General features: G+C 41.6%; 1 protein-coding gene across 1 annotated transcript; it reads right to left on the bottom strand.

The window, feature by feature from the left end:
* Positions 1-1,181: 1,181 nt before the first annotated feature.
* LOC108664390 (SWI/SNF complex subunit SMARCC2) lies at positions 1,182-10,586 on the bottom strand (the record flags this gene model as incomplete). Its single annotated transcript, XM_018150968.2, is given in 12 exon segments — positions 1,182-3,057; positions 3,791-4,006; positions 4,593-4,741; positions 5,451-5,616; positions 6,118-6,235; positions 6,785-6,978; positions 7,251-7,818; positions 7,989-8,215; positions 8,437-8,642; positions 9,074-9,242; positions 10,025-10,129; positions 10,467-10,586. Coding segments are annotated over 12 exon segments (3,159 nt in total), but the record flags the coding sequence as incomplete, so codon positions are not given.
* Positions 10,587-12,673: the final 2,087 nt, after the last annotated feature.

Below are 12,673 nucleotides of genomic sequence, written 5' to 3'. Positions count from 1 at the left end.
CAGAGTTTGAACAAAATCAACCATCAGAGGAACGCAGATTGGCTTCCTGGTAATGAGGTTAGCTCGATACCTGCTAGATGCTACAATAATCAGCATAAAAGTGAACGAGGCAAGCTCAACTTCCTCTCAATAATTCTTCTAATTCAATTTGGAAAACTATGCAACCCTGGAGTGTAATGATTTAAATGTGCGTCACCGAGTTCCGCCGGCAACACTCCGCACTACATGATCAAATATACTCTAATCTCTCTACAGGTACACAAGACGAGTCCTTCAGACGTGTCAGCTTGGCACTTCGGCAACCACTTAAAATGACGGAATCAAGATTCATGTCGTGCGAGTAAGAAAACTCGGATGTCGTTAACCTCAATGCACGAAATCAACAAAGTTGACTCCTCCCGTCCTACCCAACGTAGCGTGGCGAGTATAGTTTAACCATCGTTCACCTTACGCATGAAAAACCTATTTACTCTGGTTATACGTGAACGCTCTTGTATTAACAAATATGGAGTCGCACACCTCGGCAAATTTTACGCATTGCTGGGTTCTCGCGATTGTCATTTGATGCTTGTCAATTATAGGGATATAAGTGGCATGGAACGTAACAGTTTTGAAACATGCATCCGTTACTTCGCATGTTCGATCAAAGATGTAGACGATTCGAGTATCTTAGTCGTCAGTATCACAGCTTCCGACAGTAAGACGGATTGTTTGAGTTATTCTCTATTCAATGTACAATTTTTGAAACGTCCAAGATATTCTATTGATACCCGTATTAAAATTTGACCAAAAGCAATTGCTTCACTGGCGGGCCTGAATGGTTAAGAACATGAATAACTTCAGTCCAAAGATCATAAATGACTTCATAGGTCCAGAATGACTTCGTAGGTCCAGAATGACTTCATTCTGCAGGGTCCTTATGTTCTTCTGCAACAGCTCAGAAATCTCTGTTCTCATCGGGACCAGAGGGCATAGGGGGACGGGTATTATATCTGTGCAATGAGCCTTAATCTTTTCGCACAATTATCATTCGTTTTTCAAGCTTCTTGAACAAATGGAAAGAGCGAAGTGGTAACATTTCGTAATGAGGACCTGATGTACGAACTGTCGTTATACAGAAATCAGGAAGCGCCATAAATCTGATCACGGATGTTCGTTAAGGTTGAAATGTAAACGCCCGGTTAATAAATTTATTTTATTTTTAAAAATGACATCGTCAGCTCCGCATAGACAAATAACCGGAGCCATGTCTCGCGTTAGCTCAGCGCCGAATTAAATTACTTGGAAAATGAATGTATTCCTGAGAGCAAGAAACAATTAAATTCGTCTTGATATAAGACAAAACCTACAGCCGTAATCAGCAGTCAGCGAGATACAGCACTCGGCTCAAATATGCCGATCATGTTAAGCTTACACAAGATCTAATTACTCACTTAAAGAGCTTCACTAAATTACAAGTTCAGGTCACGAAGACAGCCTGGAGCCCAGCGGCACTCACGCACGAAGCTTGCTACGTACGAAACGGTTTAGAGATCACGTGCCTAAACTGGAACGAAACCAGAGATTTCAAGCTTGGTTCAGAGTAGCGCCAGTTACGGTACATTGATGAACATAACTCGACTGAACCGAATGAAATTTCTGGGGGTGCCCGTTTCTTGTCCATAAGAGGAATACGAAGGCTACAATGATCGCTTGGTACGGTTCTAGTTTTAATTTTATTTCAATGAATGGCTTAGCGCCAGACAACGCGCGACTGGAGGACAGCTATTAACAACTTTTGACAAGAAAAGATGAACACAGCAAATTGATCCTATGGTGTGGGCTCACAATCACGCATCATTTACTCAAGAGTTGATTTGGAATGCCACCAGCGTCACTAAGCAAAGTAACAAAGAGAAAAGAAAATAATGGATAAACCAGGAACCTATTAAAAATGTATCAAAAAATCCAAAGCACGTTCGACTATCGGAGCGTGAGAAGCGCAGTCGTTCCAAACAATAATTGAAGAGAAGAATCGCGTTCAATACAATTCCTTGTCTATAAATTTTAGCATAAAAAAACACCTCGTGCTTCTGCCGGTCTCCTGCAGATGAACGCATGGGAGTCGGCGCACAGCGAAGTAGATCCAGCACCAGCTCAATGAGAGACAGCTGTGGCAGCAGGTGCTGCAGCAGCTGCAGCGCCAGGTGTGCTGGGATTGCTGTGCTGTTGCTGCTGTTGTTGGTGCAGCTGATGCAGCGCGTGTTGTCTGGCACGAAGCTCGGCAGCTTTAAGCTGCTCCAGGTGGAACTGCTGCTGCTCCTGTAGCAGCTGCTGCCGCTGCAGCTCCAGGCTCTCCCTCTCACGGTCCATGATTGTCTCGAGCTCCTCAAAGTGCCGGAGTTTTATCTCAAGTTTCTTCATTTGAGTTTCGACAAGCAAAGCCACAAGGCTTTTTATTTTGCGCTCCTCTACGGCGGCGAGATGCTTCGCCTTCACAGCTGCTGCACCCAAGGCTGCTGCTGCTGCTTGCTGCACACTCGCGTCTTTTCGCAGCTTCTCAACGGCCTGCCTTTTGTCCTCTTCCTCAGAAGGGTCCTTCGTTGATGTCTCTTTTTTGTCACTGTCCTTCTCCTCACTCTTCACCTTGCCGTCTTCCCCAGATTTATTGGCTTCAGACTTCGTCGCGTCTTTACTCACGTCCCCAGACACCTCATCCTTCTTCTCGGTGTCCTCAGACTCTGCCGTTTTCTTCTCCTCCTCAGCTCCTTTGCTTGCTTCGGCAGAGTCTTTCTCCTCACCATCAACCTGCATCTTTTCCTCGCTCTTCTCAGGCGTGGTCGCCACGGCGCCATCTTTACTGACGGCGTCCTTCTCTTTGTCTTCATCGTCGGTGGTAGTTCCGGCGATGCCGGTTTTGTCGAGTCCCAGGTTGCCGTCGGGAGCGTTACCGGCGGCCACGTTGGATGCGACGGTGCGAACGTGCGAGTCCAGCAGCGCCGCTGGGACCTCCTCCTTGATGCGGCAGAACTCCGTCATGGCGGCTGACGCTGCGGCCGCTGCGATGCGCGGGTCAACCTGCATTATATATAACTGCTGTAATGAGCCTCGTCGCAAGTATAATTCCCTTTTTAATACAAAATTCATGTACATGTCATATTGTTAAATTTTTCAAACTTCAGTCTTAACGGATACATAGACCGTTCGTTCTCAATGCAATTTATATATAATGGCCTGGTAAAGAGAGTTACAGTCAGTTGTATAATGATTAAACTGGTAATATGCATCCCGTAGATTGATGCACCTCATTAGTAATCCATAATTTTAGACAGAAATACAGGAGTAAATGACAGGTTCTATTATATGGAATGGAAACTCGTCCACTAATTTGAACACTACATTAGATTAGCAGGAGCAGTAACTATTTTACTGACTTGCAACATAAAATTAGTCATCTGGGATTATCTTCATTGAAATTTGCCTCTTCGTCCAAAGATCACGAACATTTTGCTCAACATTTGTGAAGTTCATATCGTAATCGTTTAGACTAAGCAACCTTCATCAGAGTTGCCGTTAGTACGCAGAGGATCTAAGAATGGATTTAGGGATTATTGTTGCCTTGAACTTCGCCAAGAATATAAAAGCAAAGACATCTGCAAGTAAATTCGACATATCTCCATTGAGAATGATTCAGAGACCAGCCCCATTATCAGTTAAAAAATACACATATAAAATTGCAGTGTGGCACAGAAGACGAAGCTGCAAATAAGAAGACTCAACGTAAGCTCATAGCCACAGACTTAGCACGCACCACTGAAGCCAGGAAGGCAACGGTTGACATGATGGGGTTGCCGGCCCTACTGAAGGGGATGGGCTGATGCTGTAGAGGCCCCATGACAGGATCAGCCTCCCCGGCGTCCTCCAAATAAGGATCCTCGATGGGCAGCCGCAGGAAGTGTAGGATGCACTCATCCTGCGTGCGGGACCCCACGTGCTCGCACACTTTGTTCCAGTCGTCCTTGTACAGCTGTCGGTGGATCATCGGGAGATGTATAGTACTTTTGGCAAATAATGAGAACAAAAGTATAAACAATAATATTAAAATAATTAGTATTGAAAAAAAAAAAACAATAATTGGCTTGTACATCTTACTAAAATAGTGATGTTGAACTATACTATCAACACATATACATTCAGTTTCTTCATATTTACAACAATACTCGGATTTGCTTATTATAAAGACACAAATATCCAATTCATATAAACTTGTTTACATCCCACATCAACCATTCATCAGAATAAAATAAAAGATTACTTAGAAACAAAGTATTATTCAAAATTATATATAATAATACCATCGCAAATTCATTAATAGCATCGATGTCTCCCAGGAGCAAAGTATGAGTTTATATTGGCTTAAATAACCACACACTCAGCGAAATGAGCGAGACTTTGTCCTAATAATAATCGACATTTTTCCCTGTTTGTGATGGGCATCTTGACACAGTTTGACCAGGAAGTAGGACATATCAGCACTACATCCAGGTAGTGTGTCAGTTTTAGGAGAACGCGACACATTATTTTCCTGAGTGTACCAAGTCTCATGCACCGACCTCGAGCGCCTCCAGCAGGAGGACGGTCTCCTTCTCGGTCCAGTCTCTGGTCTGGGCGTTTGGGGCGCGGTTCTTGAGGCTCTTCTTGCTGTACTGGTCCATGCGCAGTCCCAGGTCTGCGCCAGGCGTCGGCCCGCCCGGGGACGTGCCTGTTAACAAACAATTTGGAACTTGAATAAAGAAATAACTTCCGCCACATTGTACCAATGTTGACGCACAAATATACGCCGCACCAGCAAGCTACCTGAAAAATCTGTATTCTGAAAGCCGCAGGCAATACATTCTCAAAAAGTTATCCAAACAGATCTAGACGAAATGTTCATCATTTTTTACCTTCTTAAAAAGACGAGAATATGATTCTGATTGTGGCAATGACAACTTCTGTAATCAGTACATGAGTAAGCTATAAAGTATTGCTTTTCTGGAGTTCCACTATCGAGTTAATTAGAAGAGCGCGACACTTTAGTTCTTCTCATATAAGAACTACAGCACAAACCCGAACAATCGTTGCGCCCATGAAGAATTTGTCAAGAGGTAAATCGCGCAAAGAAATAACCAAAATAATACCTAGAGGATAATAATGTTGCTGTGAGACTAGCTCGCTATGTAATTAAGGCGTTCATCAATGCACTCCCGTCAATTATCAATGTTCTTTGCTGTAGGTTTTTAAATACAATCTTAGCATGGTTTGGTCTACGCTCATAAGCCACGCTCTGGCCACCGTGATACATTCATTATTAATTTGAGTAATGACCGTAAGTTGCTTTGCAATACACTGGTATTCTGTTATCAACAGTATCAAGAGAAATTCTTGTCAATATACAGGGGACTTAGAGTAGAAAATGAAAGATAACATACCGCAGTCTGACTCAGTCTTGGGCTTGATGTCAAGCACCTTAGCAGCGCATGGCTGGTTCACTCTGATGGGGTTGATGCTCTGCAGTCCCGAGGGTGAGTCCGCCAACACGTGGAAGTGCGAAGTTGGGGGCGGGCCCATGGGGGTGGGGCGAGCGTCTGTGTCGACCTGCAACAAATGTGTCGTGTAAGAAATGGAACAAGTAAAATAAATGTAAGGCAATAAGTTATACCTGACCCCATTAACTAAGTGGAATTACGAAGCTGATTGTGTGAACTGGAAGATTGATCATATATTATCGGATTATAGTTTTGTTTGTTTGCTTTAGTAGCCTTAGTTGCTAGCGCTTCAGATCGAGCTATATCATGCCGGATGTCGCGTTGGGCGTCATGGACTAAGATTGGGTACATCACAGCCGGGGTATATACTGTCGAACAAATTTATCGCCCTCAAGGCACCTATTCCATGAGTCGACTGAAATTATAATGACCGCGTTCTGGTTAAGCCATGATACTTTTCAGGTGTTGGAATCATTTCGACATAGGCGAGGGAAAAACCTGGTAGTTGATGAGGCCCCACTGCTCGAGGAAGGCCGGGCTACTAAGGGCCTCACCTGGTAGTTGATGAGGCCCCACTGCTCGAGGAAGGCTGGGCTACTGAAGGCCTCACCTGGTAGTTGATGAGGCCCCACTGCTCGAGGAAGGCGTGCACGCGCATGATGGCGCACACGTCGCCCGCCAAGTTGCGGCGACACGCCGTACTCGTCAGGTACTCGCTTGGGTTCAGCCTGCACACAAGTGGTCCAATTAACGGTGTGTAGCAGAGAAGTGAATCAATTAAACAGTCCGCAGAGGTCAAGTGAATCAATAAAACTGTCTGCAGAGGTCAAGTGATTCAATTGAACAGTCTGCAGAGGTCAAGTGAATCAATAAAACTGTCTGCAGAGGTCAAGTGATTCAATTGAACAGTCTGCAGAGGTCAAGTGATTCCAATTGAACAGTCTGCAGCAAAAAAGTGAATCAATTGAACAGTTTGCAGCGGTTAATTGATTCAATTGAACAGTCTTCAGTGGTCAAGTGCTTCAATTGTTCTGAAAATGGGGAGCGATTCAATATAACAATTTGAAGAAAATAAGTGTTAAATGAAGAGTTTCCGAGTGAGCTATGGTTCCATTAAACTCAAGTACAAAATACTTTTTATGTGAGACAATGCCTCAAACTTTATCACATTCCGGCTTTTTATGATCAACACCACTGAAGAACTCACCTGTAGGTTTCAAAAGAAATAATTCTCCTAAGTCCAAGCACAAAAAAAAATATTTCTCCAGACAACTCACCTGTAGGTATCAATCATGAAGTTCCTGTAGGCCAAATAGATCTCAGGAGTTTTGCTCTTATTCTTGCCATTGAAGAATTCAGGAAGGCCGCGTTTTTCGATGGCGTGGATGGCGTTGTAGTCGAACCAGGCGCTGTAGCTGGGCACGATGATGTGGTGCGTCTGGTCCGTAGCCGTGTCCTCGGGCTCACTTAGCTGCTCAAAATAAACAACAGATTACAAATTAACTCAGAATAAACAACATTGAAATATTATGCGGTCTGATAGTGATCTAATATTTATTAATGTTTGGATGATTGTATGAAGCCCTTGTCTTCCTCTGCAAATCATCAGTAACCAGTATACATAATATTTTCGAATGTTTCCATACATTATAAGTGAACATTATCTCCGTATGATAATTACTATCGTTATAATACTCTATTTAATATTGAAAATTTCTCAATAATGAATAATTGTGCCCGGACCTGCGCCCCCACATCGGTCTTGTCGTGGTCCTGGGCGTCCATGTCGTGGTAGGTGGCGCCTTTAGAGGCCCCCGTGACGGCCGTGTTTGTCCCGCCGCCCGACGAAGTTTTGCTGCCCACGGTAGCGGTGGCAGTGGTGGTGGCGGTAGCAGCGGCGGTGACCTCGGTGACGCAGGGCTCGGGCGGCGGGTCCTCCAGTCCCGCCGTAAGGTCGTCCTCGTCGTCAGGGCGGGACTTCTTGGCGGGCTTGGCGGGGGACGGGGCGGTAGACGTAGTTAAAACAACAGACGGAGTGAAAACAACAGACATAGTGAAAACAACAGACGGAGTGAAAACAACAGACGTAGTGAAAACAACAGACGTAGTGAAAACAACAGACGTAGTGAAAACAACAGACGTATTGAAAACAACAGACGTATTGAAAACAACAGACGTATTGAAAACAACAGACGTAGTGAAAACAACAGACGGAGTGAAAACAACAGACATAGTGAAAACAACAGACGCAGTGAAAACAACAGACGCAGCGAAAACAACAGACAAATCCAACATGTAAGGGATTATAATGCTTGTAATGAGAAGTAATGTCAACGAGCGGAGCAACAAGCAAGTATGTTACAATGGATTCGAACACCTATGCCAAAAAACGATTCAATATCAGGCCCTAAGCTCAGAGGACGTTATTAGATAAAGAAAATAAATAAATTACATCGTAACATCAATAAAGAAATACATTACCCTTTCCTCCTGCCCCCGGCGCGAGGAGAGGGTGGGCTCCTGGGCCTCTTCTTGCTGGCGGTCTTGGTTTCCTTCTTCTTCCTGTCGGGGTCGGAGAGTGCCATGGTATCCTCCACCGACAGGCAGTGAGGATGCTTTAGCTTCGTTCCATTCTCATCCACCGTGTAATCCTCCTCGTTCATCCACTCATTGTAGGACTCAAGGTCCTGCAGCCAGTTGGCACACACCTGCAACAAGGATTGCAAGATTTAACTGAAACGCATGATTTGTCTACAGAAACTTGCCCAATTTCCCAGACCTTCAGATACAAATGGCGGTTGCAACTGTTTATTATAATTTAATGTTTTTAAAATTACACTGGAAATATAAAATATGAAACCTAGATCATGGCCAAATGTTTTAAGAAAAGTAAGCAAATACTAACTTAAGGCAGCATTTCATATCTCACTTTAACAGGAGATTGTTCCGGCATGGGCGGGGAGGAAGGAGGATCGTAGTCGAGTTCGACATTGACGCCCCAGTTGTCGTGGGAGTCTGGCATGTAATAGAAGTGGAAGAGCGTCGACTTGTCCCTGCGCAGCACACCGCGCGCAAACTCCTCATCAAGAGGATCTTGTTCGTCATACACGACGTGTGTGGCTTCACTCAAACTTTCTGTGTGGAGGCAAGCAGTCAGGTTCAACACGCAATTCTAAGCAGTGATGAATGCTGTGTGAACGAGCATGAGCTAAAGTCTAAACCAATACACGAGATCATTTCTAAGACAAAATATTTGTTACTCATCATACCGGTAACTTAAATGCTTTGATCGTATTGAATGAGCAACAATTCAATAAAAAAATGTCAGACTTTCTATCAACTCAGATTAAGAATTGAACACTGACCTGAAGCGTAAAGGAACTAACCTAATAACTTCAGTCAAAATAGTTCATAATTATTTTAGGTGACATTCATCAAGTTCTTAAGCCTGCATTATGATGCCGCACTGCAATGCACAGGAAGAAAATGTCACAAAAAGCACTAGCAACCTCGCCATTATGGCGGGTGGCAGCACAGAAATGAAGCATCAACATATATGTACGCACCAACAACTTTGCCGCTGTGGCGAGTGACTATGTCGCAAAGTTCGTTCTTCATCTCAGAGTCAACAGACTCGTGAATGAAGATGCTTGGGGTCGTCCATGCACCACAGGACACGAGGTTGGCAAGGATAGATCGCAGCAACTCAATGTTGGCTTCACGTCTAGATGGAGACTGAAATAAAATTACAGGTTATTTGAAGTGATAGAGGAATCAGAAATGATTTGAAATTTCAGTAGTGTCTTAAGCCACATGTAAAAAAAATATGCAGCAGCAATGAAACTAATGTAGGTATCTATTTAAGTAAAAGAATTTAAGAAACAATATCATGTCGAGGTTATCAAAAGTTGGTATCAATAAATCTTTGGTCACTACCTAGCCGTCTCCTCTCTAGCTCAGTGAAAGGGTGGACAAATCAACACAATGGCTTACAGAAAAAATTAAAGCATTCTCTAGTGGATATCCTTACAACAGCTACGGTACCTACCTATATTCAGTGATAGGCATAAACATATGTTTGAAAAATTAAATTTTAATCAATTAGGATAACTTTAAATTAACACGTAAAAACTGTCATTTACGTAGGTCTAATGTGAAAGTTACTAGAAGAATATTGCATGATCTGCATTTGTGATAGCTCAGGTGCTTCTCATCACTCTAGATTTTGGCACTTTGAAAGATTTTCTAAAAATCAGTAGAATCTATAAAAAAGTTAAAGTACACAACAACCATATTATGCAAGACTATCATGTTGTGCAAGACTATCCATGTTGTGCAAGACTACCATATTATGCAAGACTACCATGTTGTACAAGACTGCCATGTTGTGCAAGACTACCATGTTATGCAAGACTACCATGATGTACAAGACTACCATGTTGTGCAAGACTACCATGTTATGCAAGACTACGGTACCATGTTATGTAAGACTACCCCAAACAAAAGAAACTAAGTACTTGGAAGTCAAAGCGCCGCCAGCTGTGGTCAGTTTTGTACTTGTAAACGGTGCTCAGGATGTGACACAGGCCCCCGTCTGGCTTGAAGTCCAGGAAGCATCGCATCTGCAATACAGAATTGATGAGCATATGTATTTTAAATAATACATACCCATATCAAGGAGATCTGGACATTACTCATTTTCTATTTTATCATTTATATTAACTTAAAACCATTATATTGGTTTTGAGCTTGATTTACATTTTATGGCAGAATTAGATTGACAAGTTTAAACAAACAAACTGTTTTAAAAATTAATTCTTTAGTCTAGACTTAAATACAAATTGTATATATAATATTTCAAGAGTGTTAAAGGATTATAAAGATATTTTATTTGATTTAACTGAGAGAATTGTGCTGAATGGGACTTCAGCAGCTAGGAAATGAAGAAGCAGCCCTCACTGGTAATTTGACGAGTGGAGGATTGGTGGCTTTTGTGCCACACGAGTCCTCCATGAACTGCAGGAGCTGCACCACCAGCTGGGACAGACCCTTGCATGTAGGAGGGTCAGCAGCCACATGCTGTCAACAAATGAGCAAACAATGCTTACCAAGTTATCAGTAATAGAAATTGACATTGCATAACATAATTAAGAACAATTTTTACTAATTTTAACATTTATTGCATGTCAAAGTAACAAATGAGCAAACAATGCTTACCAAGTTATCAGTAATAGAAATTGACATTACATAACATACGGTACGTAATTAAGAACAATTTTACTAATTTTTACATTTATTGCATGTCAAAGTAACAAATGAGCAAACAATGCTTACCAAGTTATCAGTAATAGAAATTGACATTACATAACATAATTAAGAACAATTTTTACTAATTTTTACATTTATTGCATGTCAAAGTAATGCAGCAGGATGGCATCACACGCCAGCTTGCCTCAAGTGATGTGTAGTGACAGCAAATTCCTAGCTCTTTTGTTGTCATAACTTATAATTGGTGGTCTGTGCAGCATTGAAGGATTTTACAACCTATGGAAGAAAGTAAGATATTTTACCTCAAAATTCTTTATTTTTTAATTTACTTTTGTCAATCACAATTTGTGTAAGTTGTATTGAATACATGTATCCTGTAGGCATTGTATTTCTCAGCCAACTCAAAGGAAATGGTGACCCATTTTTGTTTGACCCCCAAATGGTGCCATTTCTGTTTACTTTGACATCAACACTTGTAACGATATACTTCATTCTAAATATGGAAGCTCAAAAAATGATTGAATTTTATATTATTTACTATAAGTTAACTTTACATTGAATATAAGAATTTTAGGTGACTATTTCTCACCTAAAGTTCTTATATTCAAGAGGGGTAGTGCAGACCAATAGCCAAGACCAGGCACGGGGTGCCCTTTGCCAAAACCAGTAAGTACTGCCAATTATAGAATTGCACCATATGTCTTGTCATAATTCAAGTTCTTTTTCTTGTATCCAAACATATATAAATCAAAGTAAGCTACCAGTTAGGCTGGATTTTTAAAACTGAATGCCTCCTGCGCCCTGAAGCAAAAGCTGCCTGTCTGCGATTTTGGTAGCTTTGTTGTGTCAGTTGTGAGTCGTGTGTGGTTTATGCACATACCTATTACAATTCCCAAAAATTATTTCTAAGTGATTTAAAAATTTGTCACTCTTAGAGCTATAAGATTTCAGTCCACACTCAGGATGATGTACGTTTTCACAGAATTTTCCAGCGCATTATGACTTTTTTTTTAAGCCATTGCTGCGCACAGTTGGTGCAACTTCTGGCCATCCCCACCTGCACGCACAAGCATTGGCACAGCGCGCAGATACATTTTGTCAAGGGACAAGAGACAGAAAACTTATAATACTCAATATGCATTTAATTTTCCATCAATAATCTATGATTTTCCTTTATATGGAAATTTTGTGAAAGTAAAACTCTAAAAATGTATTTTAGAAGAAATGTTCTACAAATTACTTATATGAACATCGTTTGTTTACCTTCTGTAGACCGTCCGGACGTGAGGCAATATTCTGTCCGGACGTGAGGCCAGTGGTGAATAACCAAATCCTCAGAAATTGGGCATATGAAGTAAACAAATACGTATTAGTGTTGAAAAGATTTTGCTTGTTCTATATATACTATTAGTGCGATGATAGGGTTATTAAAGGTTCTACGGTTAATGAAAGGAGTCAGAAATAGTTTCATCATTCTAATGAATGGAAAATAGTTTTAAGTGTGAAATCTTATGTAAATAAAATATGTCTAGGCATAACTGTCATCAGAAATTGCCATACCATTCATTCAATGTAATGGTATGGCAACATTGTCTTTATAGACTTTTACGCAATGCTGATACATCATCATGTGTCATGTGATGTGTCTCTTGAAAGTTGAAGCTATTCATATTTCATTAAGGTTTGCTGTTTGTCTATATAATTAACCTTCAAAGTTGCAAAAATTGAGAACTGATAATTAAAAAAAATTGCGGTGCCTGACTGCCTGTATTTTTGTATTCAATGGGTTCGCACCACACAAACCCATTTCACCAGCGGAGAGGATGTCTGGAATGTAACATATTCCTGACATTGACATTTGGGTTTGTACTATTTGCCAAAATCAGTCCATTAGAAGC

This window comes from Hyalella azteca, unplaced genomic scaffold, assembly GCF_000764305.2.
Source record: "Hyalella azteca isolate HAZT.00-mixed unplaced genomic scaffold, Hazt_2.0.2 contig8441, whole genome shotgun sequence".
Lineage (NCBI taxonomy): Eukaryota > Metazoa > Arthropoda > Malacostraca > Amphipoda > Hyalellidae > Hyalella > Hyalella azteca.
This window is presented reverse-complemented; position numbering and strand designations above follow the sequence as displayed.